Below are 18,014 nucleotides of genomic sequence, written 5' to 3'. Positions count from 1 at the left end.
TTCTCTGAAGCTGTCTGCTTGGAGATTGAACGCTTAGTTTTGTCTAAGCGTGGATTTTCTGAGTCGGTCATTAAGACCATGATTCCGGCTCGTAAGCCTGTTACTAGAAAGATTTACCATAAGATATGGCGTAAATATCTTTATTGGTGTGAATCCAAGGGCTACTCTTGGAGTAGAGTCAGGATACCTAGGATTTTGTCCTTTCTCCAAGAAGGTCTGGAGAAGGATTTGTCTGTCAGTACTCTGAAAGGTCAGATTTCTGCTCTATCTGTTTTGCTGCACAAGCGTCTAGTGGATGTGCCAGATGTGCAATCTTTTTGTCAGGCCTTGGTCAGAATCAGGCCTGTGTTTAAGTCTGTTGCTTCACCTTGGAGCCTAAATCTTGTTCTTAAAGTTTTGCAGCAGGCTCCATTTGAGCCACTGCATTCCATAGATATTAAGTTGTTATCTTGGAAGCTTTTGTTTCTTACTGCAGTTCTTCGTACTAAGTTTGGCTTCCTACCTAAGGTTGTTTCGGATAGAAATATCAATCAGGAAATTGTTGTTCCTTCTCTCTCCCCTAATCCTTCTTCTCATAAGGAACGTTTGTTGCACAACCTGGATATTGTGAGTGCTCTTAAATTCTATTTGCAGGCGACTAAGGATTTTCGACAGTCTTCTTCATTGTTTGTTTTTCTGGAAAACGTAAAGGTCAGAAAGCTACTGATACTTATCTTTGGTGGCGCTTTACAAGTAAATGATAATAATAATAATATTCATTTGTTTGGCGTATGAGATTGCTGGCCTCCTGAGAGAATCACAGCTCACTCTACTAGGGCTGTATCTTCTTCTTGGGCTTTCACAAAGGAAGCGTCTGTGGAACAGATTTGCAAGGCTGCAACTTGGTCCTCTTTGCATACTTTTTCCAAATGTTATAAATTTCATACTTTTGCTTCGCTGAGGCTTCTTTTGGGAGAAAGGTTTTTCAAGCAGTGGTGCCTTCCGTTTAGGTATACCTGTCTTGTCCCTCTCTAGTCCTCTGTGTCCTTTAGCTTGGGTATTGGTTCCCAACAGTAATTGAGGACTCCGTGGACTCACCATATCTTAGGAAAGAAAACAATATTATGGTGAGTCCACGGCCCGCCCTGTGTTGTAAAGACAGTTTTTTTGTTTGTTTTTTTTTTAACTAAACTTCAGGCACCTCTACACCTTGTGTTACTCCTTTTCTCCATTTTCCTTCGGTCGAATGACTGGGGATTGTGGGAGGGGAGTGATACTTAACAGCTTTGCTGTGGTGCTCTTGGCCTCCTCCTGCTGGCCAGTAGTGATATTCCCAACAGTAATTGAGGACTCCGTGGACTCACCATATCCGGAAATAAATTTATCAGGTAAACATAAATTTTGTTAAGTACTGAGTGTTGTGTGTGTTCCTTCTTCAGAGTTTAGGTCTGTGTAAATTGCAGTCCTGTTTTAATCCCACCACTCCTTTTCTTAGAGGTAGAGCATGGATTAAATATCTGTCGATACTTGTGCTCATTTAAAATGTAATGGCTTTTTGACCAAATCCCTTAATCCAAATGAAATAACCCTCTAGACCATGATAGAGCTGTTGTCACTCTTTTTGCAAAAGGTTGCAGCCAACCTCCATGTAGTTCAACCGTATTTCTTCTGGCATATTAACTTTGTGAACCATAAAAGTCATTCTTATTGATTGCTTCATGTACTGCACTTTTCTGCTTATAGTCTTACCACGAGTATAGTTCCTTAGCTGCTTTACAGTCTTCAGGAACATTGCTTGTACGACTGCTCACAGGCAAACCATATCATTTGGTGCTGCTTGATGACCTGAATGCAGAGCAAGCATTTGACTGGATTTCCTTCAGCCCCTCGGTTTCTTTAGATTTGTTTATGACAGCTTGGGTATGTGGTTATGGGTTTATTTGTCTTTGTCTGCCAAACTGTATCATTCACATGTGTTGAAACTGTGATATTTCCAAATCTACAGTTTTAAAGCAAAACATTAATTAGTGCAAAAACAGCTGAATCTTGTCAGCAAACAAGTGTCATACTAGCATGAAACATACATATGACGGTGTATGTCTTTTCATTTGGGCTTTCCTTGTATCATTTTAGTGGAATTTTTAAATAAGCTTTTATATTTTTAAACTAAATGCTATTGCTATTTTCACATCTTGTACTACAGCCAGACAGTTCTAGTTCATGGGTGCCATACAGATAACATTGTGCTCACTCCACTGGAGAATAATGGGTTCACATGAACCAGCATTAATTGGCTAAAATGCAAGATTGTAAAAAGCTAATAAAAAGGTTATGCACAACTGAGGAATTGGTAATAAAGGGATTATCTGTCTTTTTAAACAATAACACTTTTCAAGTAGACTGTCCCTTTAAACAATATTTTTATAATAATATTGGTACTGGTGAGTTTATTGCCTCTATTTATAAGAATAGTCCATAAAGTCTGAGAGGCTTTAAATCCCCCTCTAGATATACCTCTCCTATCTCTTTTCTGTGTATGAAAACACTCTCTGGTACCTTCTTAATAAGTAATTCTTCTTTTAAAGATTTTTTTTTGTCTTTTTATATATATATATATATATATATAAAACCATTTACTGGTTTAAAATTCCAAATATTAGATTTATATTCTTTTAAAGGGACAGTCTACACCAGAATTTTTATTACCCATTCCTTTATTACCCATTCCCCAGTTTTGCATAACCAACACCGTTATATTATTATACTTTTTACCTCTGTGATTACCTTGTATCTAAGCCTCTGCAGACTGGCCCCTTATTTTAGTTCTTTTGACAGACATGCATTTTAGCCAATCAGTGCTGACTCCTAGGTAACTCCACGTGCATGAGCACAATGTTATCTATATGGCACACATTAACTAATGCCCTCTAGTTGTGAAAACCTGTCAAAATGCATTCAGATAAGAGGCGGCCTCCAAGTGCTAAGAAATTAGCATATGACCTACCTAAGCTTAGCTTTCAACTAAGACAAAATTGATGATAAAAGTAAATTGGAAAGTTGTTTAAAATTGCATGCCATATCTGAATCATGAACATTTATTTTTGACTAGACTGTCCCTTTTAATGTGTGTTTTCACAGTACTTATTTTTCTGCTCTATGGAGCTGCTAGCATGAACATTTAATATAATGTAACATTGTGTGAACTCCATGTTGTTTTTTTGTTTTGTATAACCCTGTGAAAGATGCATTACAAATGCCTTTTTATAATGCTATTACATTTTCACATACTATACAAGACAGATGTCCCATTTTTATGAGCTGATAAAACTGCTTTTGTTTTTAGCTTTCTCTATAAAAATGACTATTAATCAACATATATTTATTAAATGTAGCTCTTTTTGGCAGCCAAGTGTTTAAATATTAATTAAAATTGACATTATGTACAAAACATAAGTATCATAAACATTCAGATATATTTTATATGTCCTGCCTTTGTTTTTTTGGTCAGATTGAACAGTATGCAAATAAAGACAAACTTGATTTGTTTATCCTAGAGATTTACCAAGTGTGGGTATAGCAGTTTGGTCACAGCTACCCACAGGAGCAGGATTAGGATCCAGTGCTGCATATTCTGTAAGCTTGGCTGCAGCTTTACTTACATTTACTGGGAAGATTAGTGACCCCATGCAAGAATGCTCAGAAATCTCAAGGTAATTTGTGCAGGATTGCATATCTATCTGTCTATCTATCTGTCTAGCTATCTGGGGGGGGGGGTTGGTAAGTAAAACTGATTTTTTTTTTTGTCTTAGGTTTTTTTTGTTAAATGCATGTTGTGTGTGTGTGTGTGTATATAGTACTAAATTTAGTCTGCCCAACAAGAAAAGCCTCGTCATATCCCTTTTAGATATACATACTTCATCGCCTTCATTAGTACAACCCCCCCCCAAAAAAAAAATATAAAACAGCCCAAACATAGAAGCTATTGGTTTTATAATTTTTGTCCACTTTTGCAAATCATACCCAATTTGTCTCATAAACTGTTCCTTCACACATCCCTACATTGTATTTTAGATGTTTTCAAACAGCTAAGTTCCACCGTTTTTGGGAATAAAGGATTAATTGTTAACATTCTCGTACTAATGTTTTTTGTGAGGTGCATAGAATTAGATATATTCCAATTTGTCTCATAGCCTCCTTTTTTGTATTCATTAATGGCTACATAAGCAAAGTGTTATCATCCTTTCATTTTGTATATGATATAAAAACAGGGATATAGAAGTTCTGTTATATCCTAAAACAAAATCATTATCAAAGTAGATGTTTATCTTATACTGTGATTCAGTGTCTGTTATGCATAAATTAAATGTACTAATAATATTTACTTGACAGATGAGTCACTCCTATAAAAAGCTTGTATTGTTAAAATATTGATTACTAAAGGGTTTTTCTTTCTGAGATATAACAGAAGTTGATAAAACAGAAGTTCTTGTAAAAGAAACAAATTGAAAAAGAAAGAAAAACCAGTTTTGGTCATTGGCTTTTACGTGATACAATCACTACAACCACTAGGTGGCGAGATGACACAGACATTTTTCTAATCTTTTACAATACTTGGGATTTCCTTTTTAAAAGCAAAATCATAGTTTATTTTTTTGGCTTTTACAATCACTACAGCCACCAGGTGGCATGATGACTTTCTTTTATATCCTAAAGGAAGAATAAGTGTGTATTACCATTCCTAACATGATTGTTTATACTGCTAAGTCTTGGTTTTACTAAGATCATTCATCTTATTTTTATTCATTATTGTTACTATGCATCATTTGTTTTTTTCTATGGCTTTTGCAGTGTTTATTATACCTCTCTGCTGAGTTGCTCTTGATTAGCATATTACATAGTACTTTTTCTTTTCTTTGACAGGTGGACACAGACGGAGCTTGATCTTATTAACCGTTGGGCTTTTACTGGTGAAAAAATAATTCACGGAAATCCATCAGGCGTGGACAATGCTGTAGGAACATGGGGTAATCAGAGCTTGCCATCTCCTAGGACACGGAGTCATCTGAATCATGGCTCCTAGAAATTTTATTTTGGTTACAAATATTTTGGATTTATAAAATTAAAAAACTTCCTTGCCTGGCTTCTAAAAATGTGTGACTGAAAACTAAATATTCGAATGCAGCTATCAGTTCCTAGGGGAATAAACTGACAGGTAAAAAGGCTGTGTCTGTTTTACACTATAATGATTGATTAAAATCCTATTTATCTATTTTTATCTTATTGAAATTGTAAGCGCTTCAGGTAGACATCACATTGCTGAATAGGAAGGAAAGCAGTCTTGTTAACTACAGTCTGTTGTTACCTTAGAGCAGGAAGGACCTGGGGTCACATGAGGCCTCTTGACAAATCGTTTCTCTCTTTACCATTAAATCTATAAAGCAGATCACTAGTATAGCTACTATGGATAGGTTATCTCCGCCTGCTATCACAAAGGTGGCTTACTGATTGGACAGCATCAGGACCAATAAGATGGATATAATTTCAGTCAGCTAGTGAGGCAGATTCATTAGCATCATGTCTTAAATCTTGAGGGATTCTAGTAATGTTGGATCATGTTGACTTTTTTTGTAAGGGTCATTACTGTGTGGTACTGTGTGGTAGGTGTCATTTGTAGTCTTGTAAAGCCCTAGGTGGCTGTCTAGTTTGCTCTCCGCCTCTGAGAAAAGCCAGTCCTAGAACTACACTTTGAACTCTTCTTATTTTAGAGAAATCGGCACTTGTTATTGAGCAATTTATTAATTATAATTAATTTCTATGTTTTTTTTTTTGTTTCAAGGTGGTGCTTTGCAATATCAAGCTGGGAAAATAAGCCAGATGGAAAGGTAAAGACAAAATGTATTTCATTTAAAAAGTTTGCTTCTCACTTGGAATAGTGTTTAGAAACATGCCCTATGTTAGCACTTAATTCTTTGCAATCAAGAGAAGCTCTATAAGATATTTCTAAATCTATGCTATCCAATGGGTATTAATAGTTTTACACTTTATAACACTTTTAAACATGTTTACTTCTGTTATCAAATTTGCTTGATTCATCTTATTATCCTTTGTTGAAGGAGCAGTAACGCACTACTGGGAGCTTGCTGAACACAGGAGACCCAATGACAAGAGGCATACATGTTCAGTCACCTATCAGCAGCTAGCTCCCACTAGAGCATTGTAACTTCTGAGCAAGCCTAGATATGCTTTTCAACAAAGAATACCAAGAGAGAGCAAATTTATATAATAGAAATAAATTGAAAACTTGTTTAAAACCGCTTGTCGTGTGTAATTTTACAGCTTTCCTGAAGTTAGGGGAACATTGTTTTGAGCAATTTTTTGTTATCAAACTTCTCTGTCAACAAAATATGTTCCCCACAGTTTGAGTAGCGCAAGCAAGTCCATTAAAGAATATTTACATCTGAACATTGATGCTATTTATGACAGATAAGCACATAAATTTAACTGGATGGTTTAACTTGCACTCAACCATCTGGTCTCTGTTGTTCGAGTTCTCATGAACCAAGATATGCATCCTCTGGATATTTTTTTAAAGGGACATTTAAACACTAAACAAATGCTAGATAGAATGATGCATTCAAAGAAAATATTAGTCTGAGAATAACATGTAGATCTATTTTTTTAAAGTTTCATTAGCTGTTTAAATATTGACAAAATAAGTGTAAAGTTTTTAGTGTCTATAAAACAATGGTAGCTGCCATGTTGTAACTTAGGTTACCTTCTCTGCTGTGGCCAATTAGGGACAGTTATAAATAGGTCACTAGAGTGTGCAGTCAATGGCTGTGTGGAATATAACAGTGTTCTGCACTACTATTTCTAACAGGAACTGAAAAGCTCACAATTTCATAATGGAATTACAGGAAAAGGGGACAAAATAAATGATGAAAGTATATATCAGAGGTTTTATATATATATATATATATATATATATATATATATATATATATATATATATATATATATATATATACACACACACACACACTTGTATGCAAAAGTTTAGGCACCCCTGACAATTTCCATGATTTATAAATAATTGGGTGTTTGGATTCATTTTGATCTATGAAATAACTGAAGGACACAGTAATATTTCAGTAGTAAAATTAGGTTTATTGGATTAACAGGAAATGTGCAATATGCATCCAAACGAAATTCGACAGGTGCATAAATTTGGGCACCCCAACAACATTGCATCAATATTTAGTAGAGCGTCCTTTAGCAGAAATAAAAGCCTCTAGACACTTCCTATAGCCTGTAATGAGTGTCTGGATTCTGGATGAAGGTATTTTGGACCAATCCTCCCTGCAAAACATCTCCAGTTCAGTTAAGTTTGATGGTTGCCGAGCATGGACAGCCCGCTTCAAATCACCCCACAGATTTTCAATGATATTTAGGTCTGGGGACTGGGATGCCCAATCCAGAACATTGTACTTCATAAATGCCAGAGTAGATTTTGAGCAGTGTTTTGGGTCATTGTCTTGTTGAAATATCCAGCGCCGGCGTAACTTCAACTTTGTGACTGATTCCTCAACATTGTTCTCAAGTATCTGCTGATATTGAGTGGAACCCATGCAACCCTCAACTTTAACAAGATTCCCAGTACCGGCACTGGCCACACAGCCCCACAGCATGATGGAACATCCACCAAATTTTACTGTGGGTAGCAAGTGTTTGTCTTGGAAGGCTGTTTTCTTTTGCCGCCTTGCATAACGCCCCTTGTTATGACCAAATAACTCAATCTTTGCATCATCAGTCCACAGCACCTTCTTCCAAAATGAAGCTGGCTTGTCCAAATGTGAGTTTGCATACCTCAAGCGACTCTGTTTGTGGCGCATTTTCTGTTAATCCAATAAACCTCATTTCACTACTGAAATATCACTGTGTCCTTCAGTTATTTGATAGATCAGAATGAAATTGCTGATCCAAACACCCAATTATTTATAAATGAAAATCATGGAAATTGTCAGGGGTGCCTAAACTTTTTGATACAACTGTGTGTGTGTGTATATGTGTGTGTGTGTGTGTGTATATATATATATATATATATATATATATATATATATATTTTTTTTTTTTTATATTACCATCTCAAAGTGTTTAATGTCCCTTTGTTTGTAACCAAGGCACAAAATGATGCATGCAATAATACCCCATTTTAAAGTTTATTGTGAAGCTTTTCTCCTGTACAGGCTATGATTTTTTTTATTTAAAAAGAAAAAATAAATTCCTAAATTAATTGCCTTGTAATTTATTCATTAGTACTACTATATAGGGTATAATTTTTGTTGCATCTGTTTTGTATTTAATTCAAATTTTCTTTTCTCCATTTTTAGTAAAATTTATAAAAATGTAAATAAATCCTTCAGAAAATGGTTGTGCATGACTTAGACTGTATTAGTGCTCATAATGAGCCAGATTACAAGTTCAGCACTATTTAAGGCTTACGCTATAGCGCTAATTGTGCATGAGCAAAAACCGCTTAATTTTAGCCCAATTAGACTATTGCGCAAACGATAACCTATTCCCCTTTAGAAGTCAATGGAGAAAAAAGTGGAAAAAAACACCTAACTCGCGCGCAAACCCGATCACATGTTCTCTTATGCGCAAAACCGACCGCGTATTCACATGTGTTAACCCAACATAAAAATATGAATATTTCACATTCCAATTTTCTTTAAAAATACAAAGAACATATTCTGCTATGTGCAGAATAGTGGAATGTGAAATATTTACAGTAAATACTGTAATACACTGTATTAAAAATTAATATTGCATAAATTTGCTTTAACATGTTTTCATCTACTTAATGGCAAAGGGCTCCAATGCACTATATATATATATATATATATATATATATATATATATATATATATATATATATATATATATATATGTATGTCTAAATAAGTGTACATATGTATTTATGTGTAAATGTCACACATATAAATACATATATATTGTATATACATCTTTAGACATGTATATGTATGTATCCCTGTTAAAGCCCTTTGCCTTCCTTTTTTTCATCCTCTAACACCTGTGATCTCATATCTTTGAGCCCTTATAACTTTTGTGTGCAATATTATTTTTGAATAATTGTTATTAGATAGTGTTATTATGTGTTTAACTATACTTTGTAATGTATTTTTGATGTGCTTTTGTGACACTTATGTTTCGCAAAACAATTAACCACTGCTCTAAAATTGCGGTAATCGTTCTTGCGTAAACTCGTAATATGAGCGCAATTTTACCTGCGATCACTAAAACCTGACATCACTTGCTCGCAAAAGTTTTTCGCTCCACTTGTAATCCTTGCCCTAAATGTATAACGATAACCACCATACCTGTATTAATATGTTAACAGGGACAAAAATGTGCATGCTTGGAAAGAGCATACACACACACACACACCCAAGGAATAATAATGTTCATTAGTCCCAAAGTAGTAAATTGTGTTTTATCTTTCTTTGATTTCATTCAATAACAGTTTTTGTTGTAGAGCAGAAATATCTCAAAAATCTTAATTTTAGTTTTGACAGTTGAAATCATTGTGTTAACATCTGTATGACTTGTTCTGTTTTTACTGCAGGGTGCCAACACTGCAGATCTTACTGACCAATACACAGGTTCCCCGCAGCACCAAGGTCCTTGTTGCAGGAGTGAAAGAGAAACTGCTGAAGGTCTTACACTTTTATATGTACCTTACCTATTCAAAGGGACATTAAAGACTTTGAGATTGGGATATAAAATGTTAAATTAAATGTAGAAAACCAACTTTGCAATATACTTTCATTATTTATTTTGTCCCCTTTTCCTGCAATTTAAATCTGAAAATGATGAGCTTTCCAATACCTGTTAGAATTACAGACTTCAGACTTAACATTGATATATTCCACAGTCTTTCCTTACTTACTTTAATTTATGTGATTGGCCTTAGTAGAGGAGTAGAGGTTACAATATGGTGGCGTGCATTTTATGGACACTAAAAATTTACACTTATTTTTTTTTTCAGGATTTAAACAACCGCTGTAAAAAAATAAAAAATACATCTGCATATTATTCTCAGTCTAATCGTTACTTAGACTGTTGTTCTGTCTAGCATTTATTTAGAGTTTAATGCCCCTTTAATTATTGTTTATCAGTTTAAAATATTTAATTATCTGTCCACATGAATGCAATGCCAAAGTCAGCTTTAAGGAATATGAAAGTCAAAATGATACTTTCATGCTAGAGAATGCAGTTTTTAAGAGACTTTTCAATGTTACCAAATTTACGGGGTTTTTTTTTTGCGTTCTTTGATATAAAAAACATACCTAGGTAGTCTAAGGCGCAGCAATACATCAAGCTAGCTCATGATTGGTGGCCTCAAGCAAATGTAAAAAATAAATGGCCATAAAAGTGTAATAGTATAATATGTGTATTTTACTATCACACAACTTTATGCCCCATTTTTAGGTCACATGCTTCTATTAATGAATATGTTTTAAAGTATTTTATAGTTGTTTGTTTTTCCCCCTCTCTTTTTTAATTAAATTTGCATATTTTTTTAATGATGAAGGATGAAAACATGCTGATAATGTTTCTTTATTATATTCATTGCATTTTTAAGTATCTAGGTTTGGATGAGAAATGCATATTTCTCATCCATGAATCAGTTAAATGGACATGTTATCCAAATAAAGAATGGCTTGAAAGTGATGCAGCACACATTTAAAAAGCTGATGGGAAAATATCACCTGAAACATCTCTATGTAAAAGAAGAAATTTGACCTTAAAATTTGCTCAGTAGCCACATCCCATTGTAAAATTACTTTTAAGTAACCAATCATGAGAACCTTCAAAGGAGCTTGCATCTGTGTGCATTTGTAATATGCCTCACAAAATGGTTCTATACAAAATATGCTAGATGTAACAACAATATTTGTAAAGAAATGACAAGAATACTCCCCTCTGTGTGGACCGCTGCCTTCTATCAGTCTCTCCCTAAAGACTGCTATGGAATAGAGGATAGTGGATGTAGATTAGCAGGTCTATGTTTTTCTGATGTTCCAATTAAAGCTGAGGATTAAAGAACTTTGCTTTTTATTTGTGTAGATCAATACCAAATAATTAGTGCAGTATACCTGAAAGTCCAGCTTTTTCGTGTAACATATAAACCATATGTTGAGGAATTTCTGTCTAATTTCTCCTGATATAGGTGCAACTGCAAATGATAGAATTTACACTGAAAGTGTTGTATTTCAGTGTATATAATGTGCAGTATACTCACTCCGAAATAATCGGAATCCGGCTCCTCTTATAGTGCTCCTGATAGCGGTGTAAGAATTCCAAAAGGCAGCAAGCAGATATTTGTTACAAAAACAAACATTTATTAAAATATGTTACTATGGATTAACGATTAACTCGTCTTTCTCAATAGCAGTAAAAATTGATAGTGCTGCTCTTGAGAAAGACGAGTATATCGTTGAAACGCGTAGAGCCATTCATGAGAGCTTTTAACTTGTCCATAGTGACATATTTTAATAAATGTTTGTTTTTGTAACAAATATCTGCTTGCTGCCTTTTGGAATTCTTACACCGCTATCAGGAGCACTATAGGAGGAGCCGGATTCGGATTATTTCGGAGTGAGTATACTGCACATTATATACACTGAAATACAACACTTTCAGTGTAAAATCTATCATTTGCAGTTGCACCTATATCAGGAGAAATTAGACAGAAATTCCTCAACATATGGTTTATATGTTACACTTAAACGAAGAAGCTGGACTCTGAATTCTTTCAGAGTAAGTATACTACACTAATTATTTGGTGTTGATCTACACAAATAAAAAGCAAAGTTCTTTAATCCTCAGCTTTAATTGGAACATCAGAAAAACACAGACCTGCGCCTCTACGTCCACTAGCCTCATTTGTAATATGGCCCTGTGGAAATCTCCCTAAGATTTATGGGGGAAACCAGATCTGGTCTCCTTGCCAAATGTACTTAAAGGAATATGGCTGCACCTCATTGACTAGGCCCAAAGAACGCCAAAACAATGGGTTTTACTAGTATATCGAGATATTCTACAGCAAGGTCCTCTGCTACATCCGAATCCTCGTAAGTAGTGTCTAGCGGCCTTGCCGTTGAATGGGCAAGATGCAAAAACATTCAATGTGACTGATGCTTTAATTTCAACTATTTCAAAAGCCAGAAAACAATCTACTTCTACAGCTTATTATTGGATATGGGATGTTTTTTATTTCTTGGATGCAACAGAATGGTGGTTCCCTTGACAGTATTAGGTTTCAGACATGTGGCGGTCTTTTTAACATTTTATTGTATTTGGGATACTTTTCAATCCATGGACCATTTAGAGGACTCAATTTCCTCCAGTGAGCACAATAAGTGCTCTGTTCACATTGTGTACATGGCTGTGGGTTCAACATACACTCCTGAAACTTTGCTGCTGTTGAACTTTGAGGGATTTCGTTTGAGAGACCTATACGGTTTTCAAGTGCCCATACCATACCTCATATGTGTTTGAGGTTGAATCTTGTGAGTTTTTAATTGTGACTGTTAATAAATTATTTGTTTGAATTACTGCACTTAGAGGAGTTGTACTTCGTTTTCTCTTTTTTCCGTTTTTATTATTGGATATGGGAGTTTTTTGTTTCTTGGATGCAACAGAATGGTGGTTCCCTTGACGGTATTTAGGTTTCAGATGTTCTTCACTTCCTTCGCAAAGGTTTACAACAAGGTCTTTCACAAGCTACTCTCAGAGTACATATTTTGGCTATATCTGCAATTCCAGCTGCTAGATGGGCCCAAGATCCTATTGTCCAACAATTTGTGGAAGCTGTGGCTCATATACTTCTGACTGTTAGATCATTAGTACCTCCTTGGGATCTTCCTCTGGTACTAGATTATCTTATGGATCTCATTTTGAACCTCTTAAAAGTGCATCTATGTGGTTTCTTACCTTGAAGACAATATTTTTGGTGGCTGTAGCATCAGCAAGACGAGATTTTGGAGCTTCAAGCCTTGTCATCAGAAGAACCCTTCCTTATTTTTTATTCAGATAAGGTTGTTCTTAGAACAGTTCAAGAGTTTCTACCTAAAGTAGTATTGGATTTTATCTCCTCCAAGGATATTGTACTTCATTTTTTTGTTTTACACAGAAAAAATAGATTGATGGCAAACATCTGTATACTCTGAATGTAGTACGTTGTCTTTATTACTATGTTGACAGAATCAGTGTGTTCAGTCACCAGCTAAAACTACTTTATCCTCTTAGATAGTTAGATTGTGTTAAGGCACACTCTACTTAGCCATGGAAACATTTTGGGCGCATTAAAGAATTCAGCCTCCATTGAGGAAATATGTCAGAATGCAGTTTGGAATCCAAGCTAATTTTGGGATCTCTTGTTTCTTTTGTCCCACCCTATACTGTTTTTTGTAATGCTTTGTATTCGTCTCACCTGGTAAGTGTGGTATAGGAAGGCCAAAATAATTAGAAATTGAAAAAATAAAGCAGAAATTTGGCCTATATCCTATCCAACACTTACCAGGTTTTCCCTGGCCCTATTTAGGTCTTTTCATTCTATTTATGATGGATAGGCTAGGAATGGTCTGGAGGCAAAAGGAGTCACCTTTCTTTTTATTATTTTCAATTTTTAATTTTTACATAGATGTTCATATGACGTTTTCTACAGAAATGCTGCATCACTTTCAAGTAATTTAGCATATGGGTAACATGTTCTTTATATCAAGGTTTCTGACTTAAAAGGAATTCAATTTAATAACCTATGCAATTAACAATATAAAGTATGTGTATGATAACACTATGGTTACATCTACTAGTCCTTTAGTAACAAGCTTTACAAGATCTTGTAATGTTTTTTTATTTAGTTTCCTGACATCATGAGTCCAGTGCTTTCATCCATCCATGCTATTTCCCTGGAGTGCCAGCACATTTTGCAAGAAATAGTTGCAGGATCACCAGTGAATCATTATTCGGTATTAGAGGTAATACATGTTTCTATTTTAAAATGTGTTATTTGCCACTTTTTGCCATTGACCATATAATATCTCATAACTATAATTAAAACTGCTGTGTATAATGAGGGATATGTGCCTGTTTATTCATAAAAGGACCACATCAGGTTCAGATCTGCACAACATTGTATTACGTTATAGCAAGTGTCTAGTTACTTAAAGGGACACTGAACCTAAATTTTTTCTTTCATGATTCAGATAGAGCATGCAATTTAAGCAACTTTCTTATTTACTCTTATTATCAAATTTTCTTCATTCTCTTGGTATCTTTATTTGAAATGCAAGAATGAAAGTTTAGATGCCGGCCCATTTTTGGTGAATAACCTGGGTTATTCTTGCTGATTGGTGAATAAATTCATCCACCAATAAAAAAAGTGCTGTCCTGAGTACTGAACCAAAAAAGAAGCTTAGATGCCTCCTTTTTCAAATAAAGATAGCAAGTGAACAAATTTTTTTTGATAATAAGAGTAAATTAGAAAGTTGCTTAAAATTGCATGCTCTATCTGAATCACAAAATAAAAAATTTAGGTTCAGTGTCCCTTTAAGTCATTGTCATTTGAACAGCACTAGAGGTGCAGATGAAACCTCATTTGAAAGAGGACTCTCCCATAGTTTTGTGCAAAATTTGAAATGTTCGATGAGGCATTTTTAATGTCCTCCTTTGTTAAAGATAAACGCCTAGATTATGAGTCTTGCGTTAGGGTTAAAAAGCGGCGTTGAGTTGTCCCAACGCTGCTTTTTAACGCCCGCTGGTATTACGAGTCTGGCAGGTACAGGTGTACCTCTCACTTTTTCTCTGCGACTCGAGCATACCGCAAATCCCCTTACGTCAATTGCGTATCCTATCTTTTTAACGGGATTTTCCTAACGCTGATATTACGAGTCTTGGAAAAAGTGAGCGGTACACCCTCTCCTGTCAAGACTCTGAACGCATTTAAAAGTCGTAACATAAAACTCTTAACTGAAGTGCTGAAAAGTATACTAACACCCATAAACAACCTATTAACCCCTAAACCGAGCCCCCCCCCACATCGCAAACACTTAACTAAAGTTTTTAACCCCTAATCTGCCAACCGGACATCGCCGCCACTTCAGTAAATGTATTAACCCCTAAACCGCCACGCTCCCGTCTCGCAAACACTAGTTAAATTTTATTAACCCCTAATCTGCCGACCATAACGTCGCCGACACTATACTAAATTTATTAACCCCTAAACCTTAGTCTAAACCTAACCCTAACACCCCCTACAGGCAACTTTGTATTTATTTTAACTAGGTACAATATTTATTACATTTTTTTTTTTTTTTTTTTTTTTTTTAATGGTTTTTTTATTGAAGTCATACACAAATATAACAATAATGAGACGTCCAACAATAGTAACAAAGGAGAAAAGTACAGTACTAATACCATGATCTTGCCAGGTAAACAGCACAAGTTATGCCAACATTGTATACATTCATAAATTTAAAGAGTAGTACTCTATGGTGAGAAGTAAAAGAATGGAGAAGCTATAGCTGGTTAGAGTTATGAAGGAGGATGGAGGTTTACTAGGCAATAGGTCTAGATAGAAGGGGCATATAAATCCCCTATATTAAAAGGTATTAGTAAAGAGTTTGGACTATCCAGATTAAGACCTCAGTTTTATTTTTTATATGATATGTAGACTAGCAGTGACCCCTCCTTGTGATGGATAAATACACCATAAAATATTAATTTAGAAAATATAGAAGCAAGGAAGGGTTGGTTTTATGGGGGTAGGGGGAGGGGGAAGATAAAGTATATTCTCCACATTATCATAAAAAACATTTATAGCGTTAAATAATCTAGTAAAAGTAGGATAAACGTGGATTAGCTTGTGTTTGGCCACTTAGGGACCAACTTAGCGGGGAGAGAGATAAGGGACGCAGCGGGCAGGAGCCGCTCAAAGTGGAGTGGGGAGGGGGATGGGGGGGGCGGAGCCAGATAGGACATGAGAGTAGGTATGGAAAGATTTATTGAATGGTTATAAGGGTGGGCTTCACAGGGGGGACCTGTTATTTACATGGCTACTGGGATGGGCATGGCTCCAACAGAGAGAAGTAATTATCTAAATATAGTGTTATGCTCATATAATGAGAAAGTAATGGCAAATGTGTAGAATATGCGACCAGGATAGATCCAGAGCTCAATTATGGGAGGTAAGGGGCCTCAACAATCACTCTGTAGTATTATGTGAAGAGGGGGGTTGTGGAATGTTCGGGGTATAGGGGATCTTCGGATGAGCCCCTCTCCTAGGGGAGTGTCATCTATAGACGAAGCTGGAAAAAGGAGTGGGGATATGACCCACCGGTAATAAGCTCCGGCGGGAAAGGGAGGAGAGAGGCTTATCATGGACAAGTGATGTATACTGATAATGTGGAAAAAACTATGAAAGAGCTAGTGATGACAGTCCTACAATCACTAATAATGATAGCATATACATATACATATATAGATATTCATACATACGTTAACTGCTATACAAGTGGGCGACGAAGGTGATTAGTATTGAGTAATAAATATTACCTATATGTTGAAACTAACTTTCAGCTTATGAGAAACTGATAACTGTGTGCCCCAACTACTGAACTATAAAGCTGGTATGTGGGGGTACAACTAGAACTAAAGCCATTATCACATGGAACCAATTCTGGCTTAAGGCCCAAAATCAGAGAAGATAGGCAGTATAACCAGTATATCAACAATGTATATATAACCGATGAGTAGGGAGGGGCTATCAACTGCTGTCAGTGTGTCCCAAATATATTATGGGAATACCACAAATACAATTTAGTTCAGGGTATGAGCTCCATAGATTCATGCGGGGACAAACTCAGGTCAGTCTTTAATATAAATGGGGATGTAAAACTAAACCCCTGAGGTATTAGTAACTCCAATAAGCCTAAGTAAGGTAGCTTATTCGGCTAATGATAGAGCAGGGTGACTTAACTTAGGCTTAAGGATTAAGTTGACTTAAAATTGGATCATTTGAGATGAAGGCTAATGGCTGTGTGCTAATTAGGGCTAAATACATTGTGATATGTCCTACACACTGGAGGACAGCTAAAAATAGTTAGTAGGATACATGCACAACGTTAATTTGTCATTACAAAATATACTGCTGAAATATTATAGCCCAACATGCGCAAATCAAATCTGCCTATCTTCAAGATATTAGAGGTATACATCATAGAGTTAGCTTAAGAGAGCTATAATCAAGCTACATACATTACAGATTCTTTAAATAATCCTCCAAGATGGATATACCCCAAGATATATATTTAAACTTCAAGAATATCTGAGCTAGGACATAAGCAACACTTTCAAACAACAGATTAAGCAGTTAAACTTCTAATTGGTATAAGTGATAGCCCAGTATATGTATTGCAAGGCATAAAACATATCTAAGTCAGGAGTAATAAGCTTAAATGAATAGCTTACTTTGTTACTGTAGCGCTTAAGATGAGCTACGGAAGCTGCTAGCTTATATATACTGGTTATAGTTATGAGAATGCTGTCTTGGAGTAGCTATGTTGTGTAGTGCTTAATAATGAGGTGTGTCAACTCCATATTAGTGGCTAAGTATTATGGGGAATATGATTTAGGCAAACTGACCCTATCTTGACATTTTATATCTTCTATACACAAAGAGGACAATTGGGAATGTGAGCCCCAGAGCATATTAACTAAATAGAGCCATAGATGGTCAAACAAATAGCTAACAAAAGAAGAAGCTAGTAGTTACTAAAGAATTACATAGTTATCCTAACTAAATATATAACTCTTTAAAACCTTTGTGAACTAGGAACAAAACAATCAAAGACATTAATATTCTGTGTACATAAATACAGTAAACTGTACATTCATATATTGTAGGTGTAGCGTTATAGCCTAATCTGTTTTAATATTTGAGGTAAAAT

At 35.4% G+C, this 18,014-nt stretch overlaps 1 protein-coding gene across 1 annotated transcript in view; it reads left to right on the top strand.

The window, feature by feature from the left end:
- MVK (mevalonate kinase) overlaps nucleotides 1-18,014 on the top strand; it is a 92,588-nt gene that overhangs the window by 23,170 nt on the left and 51,404 nt on the right. The window contains exons 4-8 of the mRNA XM_053702111.1: nucleotides 3,534-3,689; nucleotides 4,900-5,003; nucleotides 5,816-5,861; nucleotides 9,626-9,716; nucleotides 13,929-14,045. Of these exons, the coding sequence (XP_053558086.1) occupies nucleotides 3,534-3,689; nucleotides 4,900-5,003; nucleotides 5,816-5,861; nucleotides 9,626-9,716; nucleotides 13,929-14,045 (514 nt within the window). The remainder of the gene's footprint in view (nucleotides 1-3,533; nucleotides 3,690-4,899; nucleotides 5,004-5,815; nucleotides 5,862-9,625; nucleotides 9,717-13,928; nucleotides 14,046-18,014) is intronic.

Source organism: Bombina bombina, chromosome 2 (genome assembly GCF_027579735.1).
Source record: "Bombina bombina isolate aBomBom1 chromosome 2, aBomBom1.pri, whole genome shotgun sequence".
NCBI lineage: Eukaryota > Metazoa > Chordata > Amphibia > Anura > Bombinatoridae > Bombina > Bombina bombina.
Note: the sequence above shows the minus strand (reverse complement) of the source record. Positions and strands in the feature narration are given on the sequence as shown.